This window comes from Balaenoptera musculus, chromosome 1, assembly GCF_009873245.2.
Source record: "Balaenoptera musculus isolate JJ_BM4_2016_0621 chromosome 1, mBalMus1.pri.v3, whole genome shotgun sequence".
In the NCBI taxonomy this organism is placed as follows: Eukaryota; Metazoa; Chordata; class Mammalia; order Artiodactyla; family Balaenopteridae; genus Balaenoptera; species Balaenoptera musculus.
Window position 1 is genome coordinate 83,698,729 of NC_045785.1, and position 20,604 is coordinate 83,719,332.

Here is a 20,604-nt window from a genome sequence, read left to right on the forward strand (position 1 = left end):
ATAATGTAAGTCCTATCAAAATCCCAGCAGAATTCTGCTGTATACATAGACAAGCTTATTCTAAAATTTTTATGGAAAGGCAAAGGAACTAGAATACCTAAGACAATTTTGAAAAAGAAAAATAAAGTGGGAGAAATCACTCTACCAGAAGTTAAGATTTACTATATACAGCTATAGCAATCACAGCAATGTGCTATTAGCAGAGGAAAAGACTCAGAGATGAATGCAACAGAGATTCCAGGAATAGATAAACACAAATACACCCAACTAATAACTTCTTTTTAAAAAAAAATTCCAACTGATTTTTAACAAAGGGGAAAAGCAATTCAGTGGAGGAAGGAAAGGTTTGTTTATTTGTTTTTAACACACTGTGCTGGGCATCCATAGGCAAAATAAGCCTTCATCTAAACCTCACACCTGATATACAAATTGATTCAAAATGACTCATACATTTAAATGTAAAACATAAAACTATAAAACTATTACGGGAAAACATGAGGAAATCTTTGGGATCTAGGACTAGATGAAGAGTTGTTAGACGTGACAACAAAAGTACGATTCATGGAAGAAAAATTTGATAATTAGACCTCATCAAAAGTAAAAATCTTTGTTCTGTGAAAGACCCTGTTAGGAAGATGAAAAGACAAGCTATGAACTGAGAGAAAATATTTGTAAACCACGTATTAGACAAAAGTCTTACATCTAAAATATACAAAGAACTCTCAAAACTCAAAAGTAAAACAAAGCAATTAGAAAATGGGCAAAAGACATGAACAGCCATTTCAGTGAAGAAGAGATATTAACGACAAATAAGTACATGACAAGATGTTCAACCTCATTAACCATTAGGGAAATACAAATTAAAAACACAATGGTATATCACTACACACGTAAAAAATACTGATAATACCACATGCTAGAGAGAATGCAGAGAAACTAGATCTCTCAGACATTGCTGGTGAGATGTAAAAATGGTATAGCCACTATGGAACATAGTTTGGCAGTTTCTTATAAAAGTAAACTTGAACTTTCTATCAGACCCAGCAATCTTATTCTTGGGCATTTACCCAGATAAATAAAAACTTATGTCTTTACAAAAACCTGTACATGTATGTTCACAGTAGCTTTATTCATAGCAGCAAAAAAATGAAAACAATTCAAATGTCCCTCAATGTATGAATGGTTAAACAAACTGTAATACATCCATACAATGAAATCCTATTCAGCAATAAAAAGGAATTATTGATACATGTAAAAAACTGAAGGGATCTCAAGGGCATTATGCTCAGTGAAAAAAGTCAATCTCAGAAAGTTCCATAGTGTGTGATTCCATTTATAGAACATTCTTGAAATGACAAACTATAGTGATGGAAAACAGATTAGTGGCTACCATGGAACAGGGACTGGGGATAGCACAGGGGAGTTCCTTTGCAGTGATGGAACAGTTATGTATCTTGATACATGGATAAACAGCATAGAACTATACACACACACAACCACACGTGAACACATATGAAATACAGTGAAAACTGAATAAGGTTTGTAGTCTAGTTGACAGTATTGTACTAATATCAATTTTTGAGTTTGATATTGCACTATAGTTATATAAGACCACCACCAGTGGAAGCTGGGTGAAGGGTACATGGAATGCTGTGTACTATTTCTTCAACTCCTTGGAATCTATAATTATTTCAAAATAAAAAATGCTAAAAAAAATTGTGTTCAAATGCTTTTTAAAAGAATCTCAAGCACCAAAATAAGCTGTAGGCTGAAGAGATGGAAAAACTATTTCTGATTTAAATAGTTTTTTTCCACCAACAGAATTACTCTCTATTTCATGCCTACCTGTTGTTTCTTTAGTCCACTTTTCTTGAAGCTAACTAAATTTAAGCTTCTTGAGGACACAGCTATATTTTATGCATCCCTTTCAGTGCCTGCTGCAATACAGACACTAAAAACAAAAAAAACTACTAGTTAAGTTTTTAATTGAGTGAGTTATCTAATTCTGGCAAATCTGATACATATCTAAAGAGAACTAGAATTATGCTACTCTGACTAGCTCTGTGACCTTGGTTACTTAGACCTCTCTGTATTCTGAGCTCCTCATCTATAGAATGGCGGTAAAGAGTACTGTGTCAGAGGACTGTTAGGAGAATTAAATGAGTTAATATATGTGAAGTACTCAGAATAGTGCCTGACACATAGGGAGAGTTCAATAAATGTTATTTTTCTAAAAATTTTTAAAAATACAACTTTTAGGTGTTCTGGTCACATGAATGAAAACGATAAATCAGTAAAACGTTTAAGTGTCCATTTCCTTTAACTTCTACTGGATTTAAATGAAAAGAAGTCTGTTTATGGGGTTTATAGAGGAAAAGCCCAAAACGCCATCTTAACAGTATCCATAATATTTAACCTTATAAAAATGACTACCTTGCTACTGCATTCAGGTCTTAAGTTCCAGATCCCACTAATTGCTAATAGCAAGAAAATATTATATGTAAAATGCTAACTAATAAAAGTACAGTCTAAAGATTTCAACCTTATATACATTATGTGACACTCACTCAACTGACTTATTAATCTTTCACTCTTCTTAAAATGACCTTTTCCTATTCTCTGACTGATTAACTCTTATCTATCTTTGCTTAATGTCATCTCCACTCTCAAGCCTTATCCAGCTCCCCAAAGAGGACCTATCACACTGCAACCACCCAGCTGTGGGCAAGACTGCTGTCCACTGTGTTTACTTACTTTTATACTCTTCACACACAGTATAAATCCTGTCACAGAGTAGGGTCCTTGACAAGTATCTGTGAATGAATGAACCACTGAGCTCTTCTTGTGATACTCCCACAGCAATTTTCACTTACCACCATAAGGCACTTGGCACACTACATTATAATTACTTTCCCATTTGTCTCCCCCACTAGAGTGTAGGCTCTTTGAGGGAAGGGCCCACAGCTCACCCATGCACAGTGACTGGACCGTTCATCAAAGATACGTACTGAGAGGCTACCAAGTGCCAGGCACTGTTGCGTCAGTATAACGAACAAGGCAGTTGAAGTTTCTTATGGAATGACAAACACATACATAAAAAAGATAGCTTTTTATTGGGATTAGTACTATGAAGAAAATAAAGCAGGGCAGTCTGACAGAGGGATGAGGACATGAGCTGGAGGAAGGGCTAGTATCAGGATAGGCCTTTGTGAGGAGGTAACATTTGAGCTCAGAGAACAAAAAGGAGCCAGTCACGTTTACAGCAGGGGTGAAGAGCCCCATGCACAGGGAATGGCAAGTACAAAGGCTCTGAGACAGGAATCAGCTGGGTTTGTTGGAAAAAAAACAAACAAACAGGCAGGTCTGGCTGGCACACAGTAAACTAGGGGAAGAGAGGAGGAGAAGAGGTCAGAGAAGCAGGTTGGGCTAGCGCGTACAGGCTACACTGAGAAATTTGGACTTTGTTCTAAGAGCACAGAAAACCGCTGGACGATTTTAAGTGTGGAGTAACAGAATCTGATGTACGTTATAAAAGAAATCACATTGGTTGTTAAGTGGTGAAGCAATTGCAGGGGGTCATGATCTTCCTTCCATAGGCAGACAAATGAAGAGGCTATGCAGTGGGGGTGGGGTGGCGCTGGACGGCGTGGGGCAGAAAGATGGACAGAAACAGACAGAAATCACGATAAATTGAGAAGACACGGTTGGCAGGCCTTGCTATTGAACAGGGGAAGTAGGTGTGGCAGAGAGGAATCAAAGATGTCTCCTGAGGATTTGACTTGAGCAAGTTTACCAAGATGGGGAAGAGTAGGAAATACCTACTATCTTGAACCAAGAAACTTTCAGATGCCTATTGGATATACAAGTGGAAAAGTAGTACATGTTAGGCACTTAATATAGACTTTCAGTAACTAGCACTTTGAGGATGATAGACTCACCTAAAATCAAACATATAATATAGCATTCCAAACATGACCAACTCTATTTACTGCTTCCAAGGTTACAAACATAAAATAGTAAGCGATTGAAATGACGAGAAATCTCAGTTCATTTGATAAACGATGTCATTTTTGGCTGCTACTGATGCTCCCTGACCCAGATTTTTAATTCAGCAAAGGTGCTGAATTTTATGTTAGAAATTTTAGACAAATGCTGTAACTCGATTCTGGTATTTGTGCCACTTAGAGAGGGTCTTAAAAACACTGGAGAGGTGAGATGCCGAGAGGAGCAAGCAATGACCCACCAAATCACTTTTACTCAAAGATAGGAACATGCCATACATGAAGCTACTGGGAGCCAAAGTTTTTGATGCTTTTGGCCATGATTCACATTTTAAAACTCATATTTGTTAAGATATAATTTACACAGAGTAAAATTTACCCTTTTTAGCGTACAGGTCTGAGTTACGACAAATGCATACAATTAAGTAACGACCACCATCACCACCATCACCACTACAATCAAGATACAGAACGGCTTCTCACCCAAAACAGTTCTTTCAAGTCTTTTTGTAGTCAGTCCCTCCCCCACCCCTGGAGGCTGAAAACCAATGATCTATGTTCTGTCCCAATATCCTTTTAAACTCAAGAACAATCTTATGAACTTATGACTCTTATCCACAGGATGCCTGGCAAAGCCATATTTCTTGAAAAATATGATATGTGAAACACCAGAACCACCTAAAAAGTATTTAATGCCTTTGTAAAAGAAAAAACCATCCACTCCAATTACTAAGGATTAGATTCAGGCCTCCAACACAGAGTTTATCACTTTCCTCTAAGATGCTTTTTGTCTAATAATTGGCTTGGATGAAACAAGCATGACTTTCAATATACACTCAACAAGCAGATTTACACATTTTTTCCTCAAAACAACCTGATGTTTTGGATTACTATCTCATTCAAAAAGTTAAATTAAGATATAAAACATTACATATACTCACAATGGTTTTATATATGATTTTCTATAACAGGAAACTGGTAAATACGAATTTGATTAATTTTCTAAGTCAATCTCATTTGCAAAATTCTGTAATAATACTTTTTTAATAATACTGTTCCTCTTATTTTAATTATCCATTTTGAATTTTAAAAATATTCTATTTTGACAAATATACATGACACTTAATTTTGAAATATATACTATTATTATTATTCAATTAGATCAGGCTTTGTTAAATCTACTAAAGCAGATACTTAATTTGATCTGTTGGGATCTATTTAAATTTTACATTCTTATTTAGAGGGAGTGATGTTTAGTGTAATTTATTTTAAAAGTAATTTATTAACTGATTCTTAATTGGCCTGAATGAATGAACACATCTTCCATGGTGAGCCAGAAATGGTGGTATACAGTCCAGTGGTTAAGGCCTTGGGCTTTGGAATCAGAAAGACCTGGATGCTAGACCTAGCTCTGTTATTTACTGATTATGCATACACTTTGGGCAAGTAACTTCCTGTCTCACAAAGCCTCACTTCCCTCCTCCATTAAGTGTGCATAACAGTACTACCCACCTCATACAGCATGAATGCCAGTACTTAGGACCAGGTCTGGTACATGTAAGTGTGCTCAATAAATGTTAGCTAGTACATACTGGATGGAATTTCCATTTAAAAAACATTGAAATGTTCTATTATTCAGCATTTGCTCTGAAACAACAAGGAAAGTGACTTTATATTTTATAGATGACAAAGTGAGGCACAGAGACAGTTGAATGGAGAGCAGACTTACTGGCCCAGGTGCATACAGTTAAAGAGAAGCAGAAAGTCAGCTGGTTGTTCAGACAACTCAAGTAATTTAAAGTCTGATGCTACTATAGTTTCTAAAAATGGCGGTTTCTTTTTTTTTTTTAAGAAGTAAAGAAGAAATTTTGATGAAAATCATAAGAAAGCTAAGGATGCACAAAAACAGACATATGGATCAATGGAACAGAATACAGCCCCCAGAAATAAACCCAGGCACCTGTGGTCAATTAATTTTTGACAAAGGAGTCAAGAACATACAATGGAGAAAAGACAGTCTCTACAGCAAGTGGTATTGGGAAAGCTGGACAGCCGCAGGTAAATCAATGAAGTTAGAACACCCTAACACCCTCATACCATACACAAAATAAACTCAAAATGGCTTAAAGACTTAAATATAAGACATGATACCATAAAGCTCCTAGAAAATAACATAGGGAAAACATACTCTGACATAAATTGTAGCAATGTTTTCTTAGGTCAGCCTCCCAAGGCAATAGAAATAAAAGCAAAAATAAACAAATGGGACTCAATCAAACTTATAAGCTTTTGCACAGCAAAGGAAACCATAAACAAAACAAAAAGACAATCTACATACTGGGAGAAAATATTCACAAACAATCGACAAGGGCTTAATTTTGAAAATATACAAACAGCTCATATACAAAAAAACAAACAACCCAGTCAAAAAAAATGGGCAGCTCTAAAGAGACAATCCTCCAAGGAAGACATACAGATGGCCAACAGGTACATGAAAAGATGCTCAACACTGCTAATTACTAGAGAAATGCAAATCAAAACACACACCAGTCAGAATGGCCAATATCAAAAAGTCTACAAATTATAAATGCTGGAGAGGGCGTAGAGAAAAGGGAACCCTCCTACACTGTTGGTGGGAAAACAGTATGGAGGTTCCTTAAAAAACTAAAAATAGAGTTGCCATATGAGCCAGCAATTCCACTCCTGGGCATATATCCAGAAAAGACGAAAACTTTAATTTGAAAAGATACATGCACCCCAATGTCCATAGCAGCGCTATGTATGATAGCCAAGACATGGAAACAATGTAAGTGTCCATCAACAGATGAATGGATAAAGAAGATGTGGCATATATATACAACAGAATATTGCTCAGCCATAAAAAAGAATGAAATAATGCCATTTGCAGCATCATGAATAGCACTAGAGATTATCACATACTAAGTGAAGTAAGTCAGACAGAGAAAGACAAATACCATATGATATCACTTATTTCTGGAATCTAAAAAAATGATACAAATGAACTTATTTACAAAATAGAAACAGACTCACAGACATAGAAAACAATCTTACGGTTACCAAAGGGGAAGGGAGGGGGGGAAAGGATAAATTAGTTTGGGGTTAACAGATACAAACTACTATATATAAAATAGATAAACAACAAGGTCCTACTGTATATAGCACAGGGAACTATATTCAATATCTTGTAATAACCTATAATGGAAAAGAATCTGAAAAAGAATATATATATATGTATATATATGTATAACTGAATCACTTTGCTGTATACCTGAAACTAACACAACACTATAAATCAACTATACTTCAATTTAAAAAAGGCAAAATTATTCAAAAAGAAAAATAAAATAAAATTAGTGCCATTTACGGTTTTAAAAAAAGAAAGCCAAGGATGAATACAGGAGAGATCTGCATGTTGTTCTTAACCATTAACTTTGTGTGTGTGTATAAGGGAATTTCATTAAGTGGGAGTTCATTTTGTGAAGCCAGCCACATCAAAGCAACTGACTGGATAATGTTCAGGTTTGAAATAATTTTGAAAACTCGGTTTAAAACAGAAATAAGTATTTCACACTTCCCCCCTTTTCCCTTTTTATTCCTTTAGAAACATAATAGCCTTTTTTATCCCTTCCACTCTTTATAGGCAAACTTATGGCACTCATAAAATTTTAGACTAAGTTTGAAGGAAAATGAGAGGACATCCAGTCCAATCCTTTTGTTTTAAGGTAGAGAATGATGCCCAGAAGGGAACTAAAATAAAATAAAAGCCAAAGTGAGCCTGGGACCAAGTGTCCTAATGCCCCATCAGTTACTCTTTCTACTACAAGGGTATCAAAATACTTAGGCCGGGCAGTCACCAGAGCTCCTCCATGCCCACAGCAGGCATCAGCCATCATGGCACTACTTCCTTCTCACCTTCACGCCTTAGAGTCCTAGAGTCACCACATTCAACCTGGCTGCTGCCATTGACAGTAGTCATGCCCCCAGTGATTTAGCAAATGTAAACCCAACATTTCCAGCTTAAAATGTGAAGACCTTTTTTCTTCCTTCCATTTTGTCTCTTTTAAGTTTCAGAAATAATTAAATCTTTAAGAGTAGTAATGATCTTTTAGGAAAACATCTGAGTTCCACACTCTTAAAATGTGGTTGGAGACTGTGAGATAAACTTATTTTGTCAAAAATTTAAAGATAAATATAAGCAAAATTAATCTATGGTGATAGAAATCACCAGAAAGTGGCTGCTTGGGAAGGGGCAGGTGGGGTGATGGAAATGTTCTATATCTTGACAGAGATGTGGTCAAACTATATACTTAAGATCTAGGCATTTCACTGTTCGTAAATTACAGCTTTTAAAAACCATCTAAAGTACTCACGTAGACAATTCAGATTTTAAAATTCTCATCCAAGGGAGGGACCTGAATTGCAATCCAGCTGGTGAAAGGCAATGACCAAACTGATAGAGATCTTTCAAAATCATCGTAGCTAAATGCATTTTTGTTCAATTATTCATGAGAATAACATCCACTGTGCCAGAACTCATATATATGGAAAGCAAATAAAGAGTTTCTTTAAGGCTATGCAGATTAATGGATTCTGCCTTAAACAGGAATGAGAGTATTATTTAAGTACTGTGTACACTACTGTGATAACATATCTGCTGATCTGCATTGCCTACTGAAGTGCATTTAGCATTTAGTAATAGAACTTCATCCTAAAGACCACAGAGAACTTAAGACTTTTATAGATAAGGAAGGTAAGGTTTTATACAGTGCACTAAAGCTTTCACATTTCTATTTTCTGTATTACTTTCCTATAAAAACTTGAGTGTGTATGACATTCTGCCCACTGCATATCATTTTCTGGTAACAGAGCTTTTTGTTTTTGTTTTTGTTTTTCTGTGCCTACTAGATTGCTAACTTAAAAAAAAAATTTTTATTGGGGTATAATTGATTTACAACGTTGTGTTAGTTTCAGGTGTACAGCAAAGTGCATCAGTTATACAAACACAGATATCCACTCTTTTTTAGATTCTTTTCCCATACAGGCCATTACAGGGTATTGGTAACAGAGTTTTGACAAAATAAGAAGAGTACTGAAAAGGAATAGAAAAAACTGGCTCTTCTCTGGCTGACGAGCAAGCACCTGACGTTGGCTCAGAAACCACAGGTGGCTAGCAGCACAAATTGGCTAAAGATAGTGCTCGGTTAGTCCTTATTGCCATGAGACAGAGGGGAGAAAAGGGCAAATTTAGAGTTCAGGTTATAGCTAGAAAGGGAAGACAAATTTCCCACCTCTTTGAGCAAAGTGCATTGAAATAAATTTTAGCACACATTAGTAAAAGGTCTGGTATAGTATCTGGCGCACTGATGAATGGTAGCTGTTCAAGAAAACAATATGTCCTGTTACTAATGAAGGATCCACAGGAGAGTGACCTTCTCTCTCCTCCGATGCTCATACGTACCAAATCTGGCTTCACTCGGTGAGTCAGGGGGAAGGAGAGCCACAGAGAGTACAAGGTGGTGAGTACCGTGGACAGCCAGGACTGCTGGACCTCCCGGCTTCTGGGAATGCGGTGAATATAGTATTCGGGAAACTAGAAGGAAATAGTGAAAATGCAAATCAACTGGGCCAGTGATACTGAAGTTAAACATAGTAACAGTTAACATTTGTACAAACAGGAAATGCTCTCTCAATTTTAATTTTCATTGGAAATATTTTTAAACTAAGTTATAAAGGCTTTTTCGTGCTTTATACCACACACATCACTGGGTTATGACAAAAAGTTCCTGAATATGATTCAAAATGTTAAAGTCAGTGTTGACAATAAGCTAGGGGAAATTTTCTATAAAATATGTTTCAGGCAAAGACCTTAACATACTTATATACAAAGAGTCCTTACAAATCAGTATAAGTAACCTAGTATCAAGATGGGCAAAGGAGATGGACAGAGAATTCCAAACAGAAGAAACACAAACAGCCAATAAACATTTGAAAAGATCGTTAACAATTAAACAAAAAAGAAAGCAATGAGTCATTTTTCACCTACCTAACTGGCAGAGATTGTGGATACTCAGCATTTTTGAGGATGTAGGGAAATAGACATTTACATTCCCTGGGCAAACACATTAGCACAACTTTTTGGGAGGGCAATTTAGGAATATCTATCAGAATTGTAAGTGTGTCTACTCTTGATCCAGCATTACTGCTACCAGAAATACATCCCACAGATTTACCCACATGCTATCTACTTTATCACTGTTTGTATTTGTGGAAATTGGAAACAGCCCAAATATCCTCCAACAGGGATTGGAGAAGTCCATACAATAAAATATATGGAGACACATGAACAAATGACATAGATTTATATGAACAGATATGGAAGATGTGCCCAGATAAGTTGTTAAAGTGAATATACAAGTTGCAGGACAGTATGTTTAATATGATCCAGCGTGTATTAACAAATCACACAGCTGTATGTGTTTGTATACACATTGGTACACATATCAGTATCTGCATGAAGAAAATCTGGACCTGTTTGCCACAAACTGTATATTTGATGTGGAAGGGATTACACAGGGAACTGAACACCAGAAGGTGAGAATCACTGGGAGTTTCTCGCAGCCTGGCTACCACAAACGTTAAGTCAAGTCGGAGAGTAAAGGACTAAATACCTAATACATTCCTCTCCCCATCCCCCCACCTCTGGCCCTGAGGAACAATATGCTCCTAGAGAAAAGAACAGAAAAACCTTTTCCTAAACCAGTGGAAGACACAAAACTACTGGTCCTACGTTTTTTCAAATTTAGAAAAAGGTGTGAGATTGTGTGTGGAGGCTTCTGTTATGCTCCAGGAGGGCATCTGTGTAGCTCCTATAAAAACGAAAACGGGCTGCACATGTGACCACTCTGTTTCACATATGATGGATATTCCCTCTTCCTTCCATACTACACCAGTGGGGAAAGAAAGATCTGGACTCAATATGTTATTCACTATTTTTATTTATTTATTAATCATTTATTATATCAATGGTTTTTCTTCCAAAGGATTAAGGTACTAAATGTTCAACTAGAAAATAATACTGAATAGTTCCCAAACTATAGACCATACAAGGAGCAGTATCCAAAAGGGGGCAAACTTGTAAGGAATCTTGTTGGAAGTTTGTGCTTGCCTAATTTGTGGAGATTATTAATTTAAAAACATGTAATGGGTAAAACAGTACTGAAACTGAGCCCCCCTAAAACTGAGTTTCCTTACTGAGTTTATGATTAATCTCTCTATCTATTATCTCTCTATTCCCTTTCTTGTCCCCTCTGACCTCTATCCTGTGCTAACTGAACACTTATCCACCGGAGTCAGATGACTAAAATTGCTGTTGTCCATAACATCGTTAATGTACTAAAATTGCTATTATATATATCATCATTAACGTACAAACCCAGGTTGTTTCTCCAGGGCAAGATGAGCTAATGGACCCCCAAGCCACGGACCACCTGGTCTGAGCCTCATAAACCAGAACATCCCGACTCCCGAAACTATGATTAAGAAATGTCACAAGACAATTAATCCCAGCCTTTGTTCATCCCTTTAAAAAAAAAAATCCCTAACTCAAAAGACCAAGTGGGAATGGATCTGAGGCTTGTCTCCCACACTCTTGCTTGGCCCCTTACAATAAACCTTTACTTTGCTGCAAACTCTTGGCTGTCAGAGTTTGGCTTTCTGCACTGTGGGTACATGAGGCCTTGCTTGGTTTCAGCACTAATAGAGCCAAAATGCCTGATCAGAAACCTTTTGGATCGGAAGTGTTTCAAACAGGTAATACAGGAAATATACCATATATTACATAATATCCACCGCTGAAGTTTGGGGAAGTAACCAAACATATTAACATTTCTATAGCAAAACACGAACATTCACACTAAGTGGGATAAAGACTATACTCCTCATGCCAATTCAAACCAGGTTTTACTGTCAAATAAACTTGTGACAAACTTGGAACTTTTTTTTCTCCCTCAGTTTTCCGAGCTTTCTAGGATTTCAGATCAGAGATTGTGGACCTGTACTACAAAATACATTTGAACCCAATAAGATGTCAGTATTATTATAGTAAAAATAACCCAGTAGGGTCTCATTATAAAGGTTTTTTCAATGTTACTTCAAAAATCTGAGGCCTGATCTTAATATCTGTAATGTTTTCTTCAAAAAACCACGGGTGTCTACCATGTCCCTTGAATCTTTTAAAGCTGTGAGCATATAACTTTTAAAAAATTTTATTTTATGGAAGTTTAGTTGATTTACAATGTTGTGTTAATTTCTGCTGTACAGCAAAGTGATTCAGTTATACATATTCTCTTTCATATTCTTTTCCATTATGGTTTATCACAGGATACTGAATGTAGCTCCCTGTTCTATATAGTAAGACCTTGTTGTTTATACATTCTATATATAACAGTGTGAATCAGCTAATCCCAAACTCCCAATCCAGCCCTCTCCCTACCCCCTCCTCCTTGGCAACCACAAGTCTGTTCTCTATATCTGTGAGTCTTTTTCGTAGATAAGTTCACTTGTGTCATATTTTAGATTCCATATATAAGTGATATCATATGGTATTTGTCTTTCTCTTTCTGACTTACTTCACTTAGTATAATAATCTCCAGGTCCACCTATGTTGCTGCAAAGGGCATTATTTCATTCTTTTTTATGGCTGAGTAGTGTTCCATTGTATATATATACCACATCTTCTTTGCTTATAGCTATGTAAAGAAGCAATGAACAATATTTTTGGGTATTTTTAGTGTCCTGAGGGGCTGGAAGGGGTGGTCAGTCTGACTCTGGCTCTGGAAGCCCAGCTCCTCTGACTCCATCTGAGCTCCAGAGAGGCAAACACAAAAGCCTGTAGGGCCTACACAAGGGTCTAGAGACAGCTCTCTTAGACTTGGACATGGAAGAAAAGTTTACATCTCGTCCCGGGGAGCAGCCTGTGGAAGCAGAGAAAATGGGTTCTGGAAGTCTCCAGTCCATTCCCAGAAGGACGGAAACTAGTGGAGGCATGTTGTGGGGTGCGACCTGAGGGTCCTCCTAGATGGAGACTAGAAAAACAGGCCTGAGGGTGAGCAAACAAGGTAGTGACTGAAGAGTGATGACCTGTCTTCTGACTTCTGGCTGCACCATGGAAGGAGCCCAACCTCAGCCTTCAGATCAGATGCTAGGCTGGGGAGGGGAGTCTTGGTTCCACTTGTGGGCTGGAGCTAACTGAGCCAATGACCTCATGCATACAGTGACCCACCACTCAGTTTGCACAGGATGGTCCCAGTTTATACCTGTAGTTCTGGCATAATTATTAATAGCACTCCCTTCTGCTCTCAGAAGTATCCCAATTTAAATGATAAAGTATATGGTTACCCACAGGGTGGGCAATGAGTAGGTTCTTCCTAGTGATAGGTAAGGAAATTTACTCAGAATAGCCCAAGGCAATGTGATGCAAGAATCTACATTACCATCAAGGACAAGAGTCTAAGTGGTAGCTGGGAAGAAAGCCAAGCTGGAAGTCCTACCAGTGAGATAAACAGGAAAACAGAGAGTTGGTGACCAGCGTGGGGAAATGGGGGCGGTGAGGATCGAGCCAGGCAAGGGGTCAGACCATGACCCTGACTGGCAGGAGACCAGGGACGGGGGGAGGGTCCATATGGTACCCCTCTCTGGCTTATGGCTCTACGCTAGAGAGGCCTATACCTCCAAACCCCATCTAAGTCTTCGCCACATTATGACGTTTTGATAATAAGTTCAGGGAACTGGAAATCCTACCAAAAAGGAGATTTCTCTCCAAATCCAAGTCTCTTCCCACCCATTCCCCCACCAGATCAGTTCTCAGAGGCACCTTTCCCGACTGACCTTTCTAAATAACCCTGCTCCTCCCACCTGTATGCACACTCCTCTCTCCTCCATCACCAGGCTTGCTTTTTGTTTTAAAATTACTCTATTTCCTCTACTGGCATATTATATGTTTATCTACTGATACCTCCATGAGAATATAACTTACCTGAGGATGCCAGGAACTTTAATCGTTGCAATCTCAGTGCTTGTAAGAGTATTTGGTTTACAGTTGGTGTACAATACATATTTATTGAATAAATGATTCAATATGTTTTTGCATATTAATATAAAATAACTCAATCTTCCTGTCACCTAGCTGAGATGTTCTTAGACTGGGAATGCAGAAAGGACACAAAGGAGGTAATTTCACAGTGCTTAAACTGGGGCCTTATTTGTAAGGTCCACTCAATAAATGGGTTGAACTGAATGGATGGAATTCCTGGGGCAAGAGGGAAAATGCCAGAGCAAAGCAGGGTATTGAGAGTTTATAAAGAGCCAGAGTCAGGAGGCACCAAACCCTAAGGGGAGATGAGAAGGAACCAAAGACAAACGCCCCCTCCCCATCAATGTGTCCTAGATACACAGCCTAGAGGGCTTCAAGGAACTTCTCAGCCCTTGTGGGTCCTCTCCCCAGAAAATAAGTCCATGAGAGAAGAGTGTCCTGAGGCTTTGAGGTCTGAGCACAGAGGGAAAGGCAGTCTGCTAGGTTAAAGCGAGCAGAGCCTTCCACTGTACACCTAAAACTTCTTGAAAAATTCTATGCCCACTGGTTCTGTATTAAACCTGCTATGTAGGGGTGCAGTCAAGTGGATGGAAACCTGGGGCCATCTTGATAGGGACAGAGCCCTCAGAATAGCTATGCCTGATACACAGAAGTTGGTGCTAGGGTTCTGATGTCCTGTATCACCTAGGAGAAATACTGAGAGCCAGGCCATGACAAAATCTTAGGAGAGTTTTTATTACTTTATATAGTTTTAGAAGATAATCAAATATATAAAGAAGTCAATGAGAAAAAATTATCAATAGAATGCCTGTATTTTGGTCTTCATTAAAGTTCCTTTGAAGACAAAGGAATGGGAGAGAGTTTCAGAGAGCTACAATTCAGGCTCGGCTATGACCAGGCATTCCTAGGGGTTGTGGCATCTAGAGAAAACCAAGTGAAGGCACCTTTATAGACATACTGTTTTTATTAGTCTGTACCTCTGCCTTGAGGAAACTGTCCCTGATCCTCTTCTATGTGCTATTAATGGGATGCAGGACACAAAGGATACTTCATCCATCATTTTACCCCCTGAGCCCCATCTCCAGACCCAACATTTAGTTTCAGAGTGGCCACATGACCCAAGCAGGGTCAGTCTTTTCCTGGATTCTTATAGAGACCCAGGGAAAGCTCTTCCTTTTAGAAATACTGTGGGCTGCTAAACTGGCCCTCAATAATCCATTCTACTGGGGCAAGAAATGCATACTCGTTTTGGTATTCCTCTATTCACTAGGCTTTTCTGTAACAACTCAAAACTGAACTACCATATTTGCCACCAAAACATGCTATTCCTGTGTTCCCAAGCCAGAAATCGACAAATGAACAATAGAACCTATCATAAACAGGTTTCCTGAATAGATGTGAAGATCATGAAGATCTATGTTGGGACTGGCAGGGACGAGGGTTGGTGGGGGCCACTCTGAAACCAAATGTTGGGTCTGGTGATAGGGGTCAGGGGGTAGAATGATGGATGAAGCATCCTTTGTGCCCTGCATCCCATTAATAGGACATAAAAGAGGGTCAGGAGCAGTTTCCTCAAGGCGGAGGTACAGACTAATAAAAACAGTATGTCTATAAAAACTGCCCCCATGTTTCCTTCTTCCAAAACCTCTACACACATTCCTACCTGCCCACCTATTCCCAACATTTCCGCTACTCTCATGGTCCAAGCGATCACCACCTCTCACTGTGACTATTACAATTGCCTCTCAAGTCGTCTCTGCTTCTCCTCTTGCTCCCCTTCATTTTATCCTTTACAGAATCTCCAGAGCGATCTTTTTATAATGTACAGCAGATCTTTCTTTCTCCCGCTTAAAACCCTCCAAAGGCTCACCACTGCACTTGGGATAAGATCCAGGTTTCTTACAACTGCCTCCAAGGTCCCATGTAGTCTGGCGCTGGCTTATGTCTCTAGCCGCTCCCTGCTCGCTCCCTCCAACCACACGGGTCTTCTTTCTGCTGTTTGAATGTGTCAGACTCATTCCTTCCTGAGGGCCTTTTCTGCTCATTCTGAGCTGTCTGCCCTGCTCCCAGACTGTCTCATAGGAAGCTCCTTCCTGCAAGTCAGGTCTCGCTTGAACATCATCTCCTCAGAGAGGATGCAGCTCTCCCCCACCATCCCCTACCCCCAAAACATGGTTGCCCTCCACCGCACTGTCTTATTTTACCATCTTCACAGCAATTTATTGGTAACTCAAATTAACTTGCTCATTTATAGTTTGTCTGATTGCTGTCTGCCTCTCTCCCCAGAACGTGAGCTCCGTGAGAGGAAAGGACTTCATCTCGCTGCCTGCTGTGATCCTGACGCGCAGAATGGTGTTTCACGCGTCATGGGTGCTCACCACTACTCGCTGAATAGATAAATGACTGTCATTACAGTTTCTAGAAGTTCAGTCTGTGGTCTATGCTGGGGAAGATGCTAACTCCTTATCTCATAACATCTCAGGAATGTAAGAGACCAATTAATCGAACCTTCCCACGTCACAGGTGAGGCATCTGAACCTTCCCATGGGGACAGAGCCAGCAGGTGGTAGAGCCGGGACCTGAACCCAGGCCTTCCACGTGTCCTGAAATAGTCTGCTGACTCGCCTTCATGAAGGCCGTTCTCGGTCCCTGTGCCTCCCTGCTGAGAAGCCTGCCCCCTCCAACACACAGTGAGCTGAACCGGCTTCTTCTGGAGCTGTGCTCCCGGCCGCCTGTGGTTTCTGTGATAGCCAACCACCCATCCTGACCCATTTCCTTTCCCTTCTCTGTTTTGTAACTCACCAGCCCTATATACCTACAGCCTTCAACCCCCTGAGTGTGCTGTGTCTCTACCTGCTCAATGGGAATTGGGCCGCTGGCCTCCTCCCACTTCTCTGTGCTTTGTGCTCTGCTCTGCGCTGTAGGTTTGGCACCACTCCCCCACCTACCACTGTCACCAGTGACTCCCTCCTCTGCCCGCGAGCCTCTCTGGGGAAAAAAAATCAGAAAAAAAAAAAAATACAGGGGCTTAGAAATCTTCAGACTTTTCTGTTGAACCTTAGGCCCTTAAGTCCCTTCTGGCAAGTTCTGCTGTTTTGCTGTTGCTCCTACCTGGCAGCCGACTGGGAAAGTATGCTTTAGTTGAGTCCTTGCTTTTTGTGCAAGTCAGTGTGTATACCCTGCAGTATGTGCGTATCTTGCAACGTGATCCAGTCTGTTTCACACAATTGGCAGTCATATAAAAGAGAAGAAAGACTCTTTCTCTCTTATTGTCTCTCCACCATGTAGTTAATGAAACATCCTTTCTATCTATCTATACAAGCTTCCTAATTAAGAAGTGGCAGGGACCATGTCCTTCATTACTGTGTATGCCCACAGAGCCTCCCAGTGTTCCCCACACGTACTTGATTGATGCATAACCAAACCCACAGTGGCAAGACAGACAGCAAAGGTAGACTGCCTAAGAGTAAAAACAAATAACGTGGAGAAATGGATTTTTTTCAGGCTTCTAGTCTGTCTGGAATTATGTGAAACACTGAGTTAAATGCTAATAGTATATGACAACGTGTAACTTTCACAGTATCTTTCAGAATTACATCACTGCTGAAAACCACAAACATATCTGGCTTTAGATTTGTGACAAACTAAATAGAAGTTTATAGTGATTTAGATGGAAATAATTCCACCAAGGAATCCAAATGGCATCATAAACCACAACAGAGCAGGTCAAGTGGTCTATGAAGTCATTCTCTGCTGTTACCACACACTGAAACGTACAATACATTTATTATTTAGTGAATGCCACACTATTGCAGAATCTTGGAAACAAGACAAAATGAAAATGGTAAAATTTCATTCAACCAAAAATGGTTTCAGTTTTCCTTCATAACTGCTTTTTTTAAAATAATGAAGAGTACAATATATAGTAAAAGCACGTTGGATGATTCACCCAATCATTCTGAAATCAAGATGACCATAATTTACCACCCAAAAAAAGTTTTTATATGCATGTCCTTCAAGAACTTGGTAGCTGCTCACTTCAACGTAGGTGATGACAAGGTACCATGAAGTGTCTTGGGATGAACGAGCCGTGGGTTCCAGGCTGGGTCCTGCTCAGATAACCAGCTCTGTCACCTTGGGCGAGTTAGCCTCTCTGGACCTCAAGTCTCTCACTGTGAAGCAAGGAGGCCTGGCTGAGATCAGAGATCCTCAACTAGCCATCATGATCCCACAACTGGTTCTCAAGCCCGTCTTGTCAGAGACAGGCTTCCTTTTACCTTTAAAATGGTATGAATTTAAAGACCACTGTTCCAGGCCTGCCTCATGACTTGGGGCCACTCCTCACTTTACCTCGAGAAGCTCTTCCTTGCCTGGAGGTCTCAGGTTTCAGGGAAATAAAAAAGAAGTTTGTTCTTGAAACACTTAGGGGAGTCTGGCGCAAAAGATTTCTAAAGTCCTTCCTAATGAATATTAGTATTCCTCTTTCCAGCCTTTTATTGCCCCTTTCTTTTGCCAGAAATAATCCAATTTTTCCTTTGGGTAACTCACTCTTGCTCACATTCTCAGCCAGATGGCTTTGGTGGGATTTCAGCCCCTGTCTCCTTAACCCCTAACCTGTAGCTCCGAGAGTAGGCCTGGAATGGCTTAAGCAGCATGGAACAACACTCATCTCTGGCTACGATGATTAGCTGAAAGATGGGAATATAACCCAGTTGGAGACCATCAGGCAGGAGACATTTGCCGGGACTTCTGGGAAAAAGAAGCTTCACCTCTCCCTCTCCTACATGCTGTAAGAGAGCTTCTTCTTCCTTAGACCTTTAGTGCAAAGATATGAAGCCAGGAGGCGCTAATGCTTTTTGCTGCCCTGAGGGAAGAGCCTGGAGCTGCTGGAGGCAGCACTGGGGAGTCTGACGGGAGGACGCTGCAGAGGATAGAGCAGACACACCACTATCCTTGGTGGCCTCCCTGGGCAGCTGGACCAAGTCTTGCCAGAAACAACACTGAATTTTTCCCATTTCGTTAAGTCAAAAAATGCTCTTGGGGCTTCCCTGGTGGCGCAGTGGTTGAGAATCTGCCTGCCAATGCAGGGGACACGGGTTCGAGCCCTGGTCTGGGAAGATCCCACATGCCGCGGAGCAACTAGGCCCGTGAGCCACAACTACTGAGCCTGCGCGTCTGGAGCCTGTGCTCCGCAACAAGAGAGGCCGCGATAGTGAGAGGCCTGCGCACCGCAATGAAGAGTGGCCCCCGCTTGCCACAACTAGAGAAAGCCCTCGCATAGAAACGAAGACCCAACACAGCCATAAATAAGTAAATAAACAAATACTTAAAAAACAAAAAACAAAAAAAAATTTTTTTAAAAATGCTCTTTATTGTTCAAGCCAGTTTTGAGTTTAGTTTTATGTCACTTGCAGTTGAAATACCCTTCCTTTTAGCTTTACAATGGTATGAATTTATTTATTTATTTTTAAAATATTATTTACTTATCTGGCTGCACCGGGTCTTAGTTGTGGCACACGGGATTGCCACGTGCAGGATCTTTAGTTGCGGCACGCGGGCTCTTTACTTATCTGGCTGCACCGGGTCTTAGTTGTGGCACGTGGGATTGCCACGCGCAGGATCTTCAGTTGCGGCAGGCGGGATCTAGTTCCCGGACCAGGGATTGAACCCAGGCCCCCTGCAATTGGGAGCATGGAGTCTTAACCCCTGGACCACCAGGGAAGTCCCTAAAAATGGTATGAATTTAAAGACTGCTTTCCTCTTCTTAAAAAGGAAAAGATATTAAAATCATAGATGCAACAAGTGTTTACAGCGCTGGCTATTAGAACTGTATTCTTCATTGTGAGCACAGATATACTCCCAAGAGCACCTACCAGGTGACAGGAACTGGGCTAGGAGCACAAGGGTAAATAAGACGTTTATAAAGAACTCACTGCAGTCTGGTAGGACAACACAGGACAACTAATAATTGCAATCAGAGAGACTGATACGATAAGAGACATAATTATTAAATATAACGTTAGCACCAAGTAAGAAATTATGAATTATACTTTGATAAACCCAGTCAGGCTTTATAGAAGAGATACTTTACCCAACTTGGAAGAATATGAGATTTACCAGGTGTAGCAGAGGAGGAAAGAAGGTTCTTCCGGCGTGTTCACAGCAGAGAGACATGAAATGGCATGGAATATCTGGGGAACTATATTTTGGCATGTAAAGAGGACAGAGCAGCAGAAAATGGAGCTGGAGAGGCAGGGCCTTCAAAGCCATGCTAAAGTGTATGTACTCAAATCTAAACGCAAAGAGGAGTTACTGAAGGATGCTAAAAAAGGAGAGTACTGTAATCAGATCTGCTTTCAAGAAATACCACTCCGGCAGTGACGAAGAGAATGGACAGAAGGGTGGCAGCTCAACCAGAGGAGGAAAATCATTTGAGAGATCACTGAAAGACGCCAGGAGAATGACGCTGAAGGCCTGAAGCAGGGGTCCCCA

At 40.0% G+C, this 20,604-nt stretch overlaps 1 protein-coding gene across 3 annotated transcripts in view; it reads right to left on the reverse strand.

The window, feature by feature from the left end:
• The window catches only part of ALG14 (ALG14 UDP-N-acetylglucosaminyltransferase subunit), a 109,375-nt gene that overhangs the window by 58,110 nt on the left and 30,661 nt on the right, over positions 1 to 20,604 (reverse strand). For 2 of the 3 annotated variants that reach the window (XM_036845744.1, XM_036845754.1), the window contains exon 3: positions 9,481 to 9,612. In XM_036845744.1, coding sequence (XP_036701639.1) covers positions 9,481 to 9,612 — 132 coding nt within the window. Of the gene's footprint in view, positions 1 to 9,480; positions 9,613 to 17,894; positions 17,919 to 20,604 lie in introns of all 3 variants that reach the window. The other variant, XM_036845764.1, reaches the window with a different exon arrangement.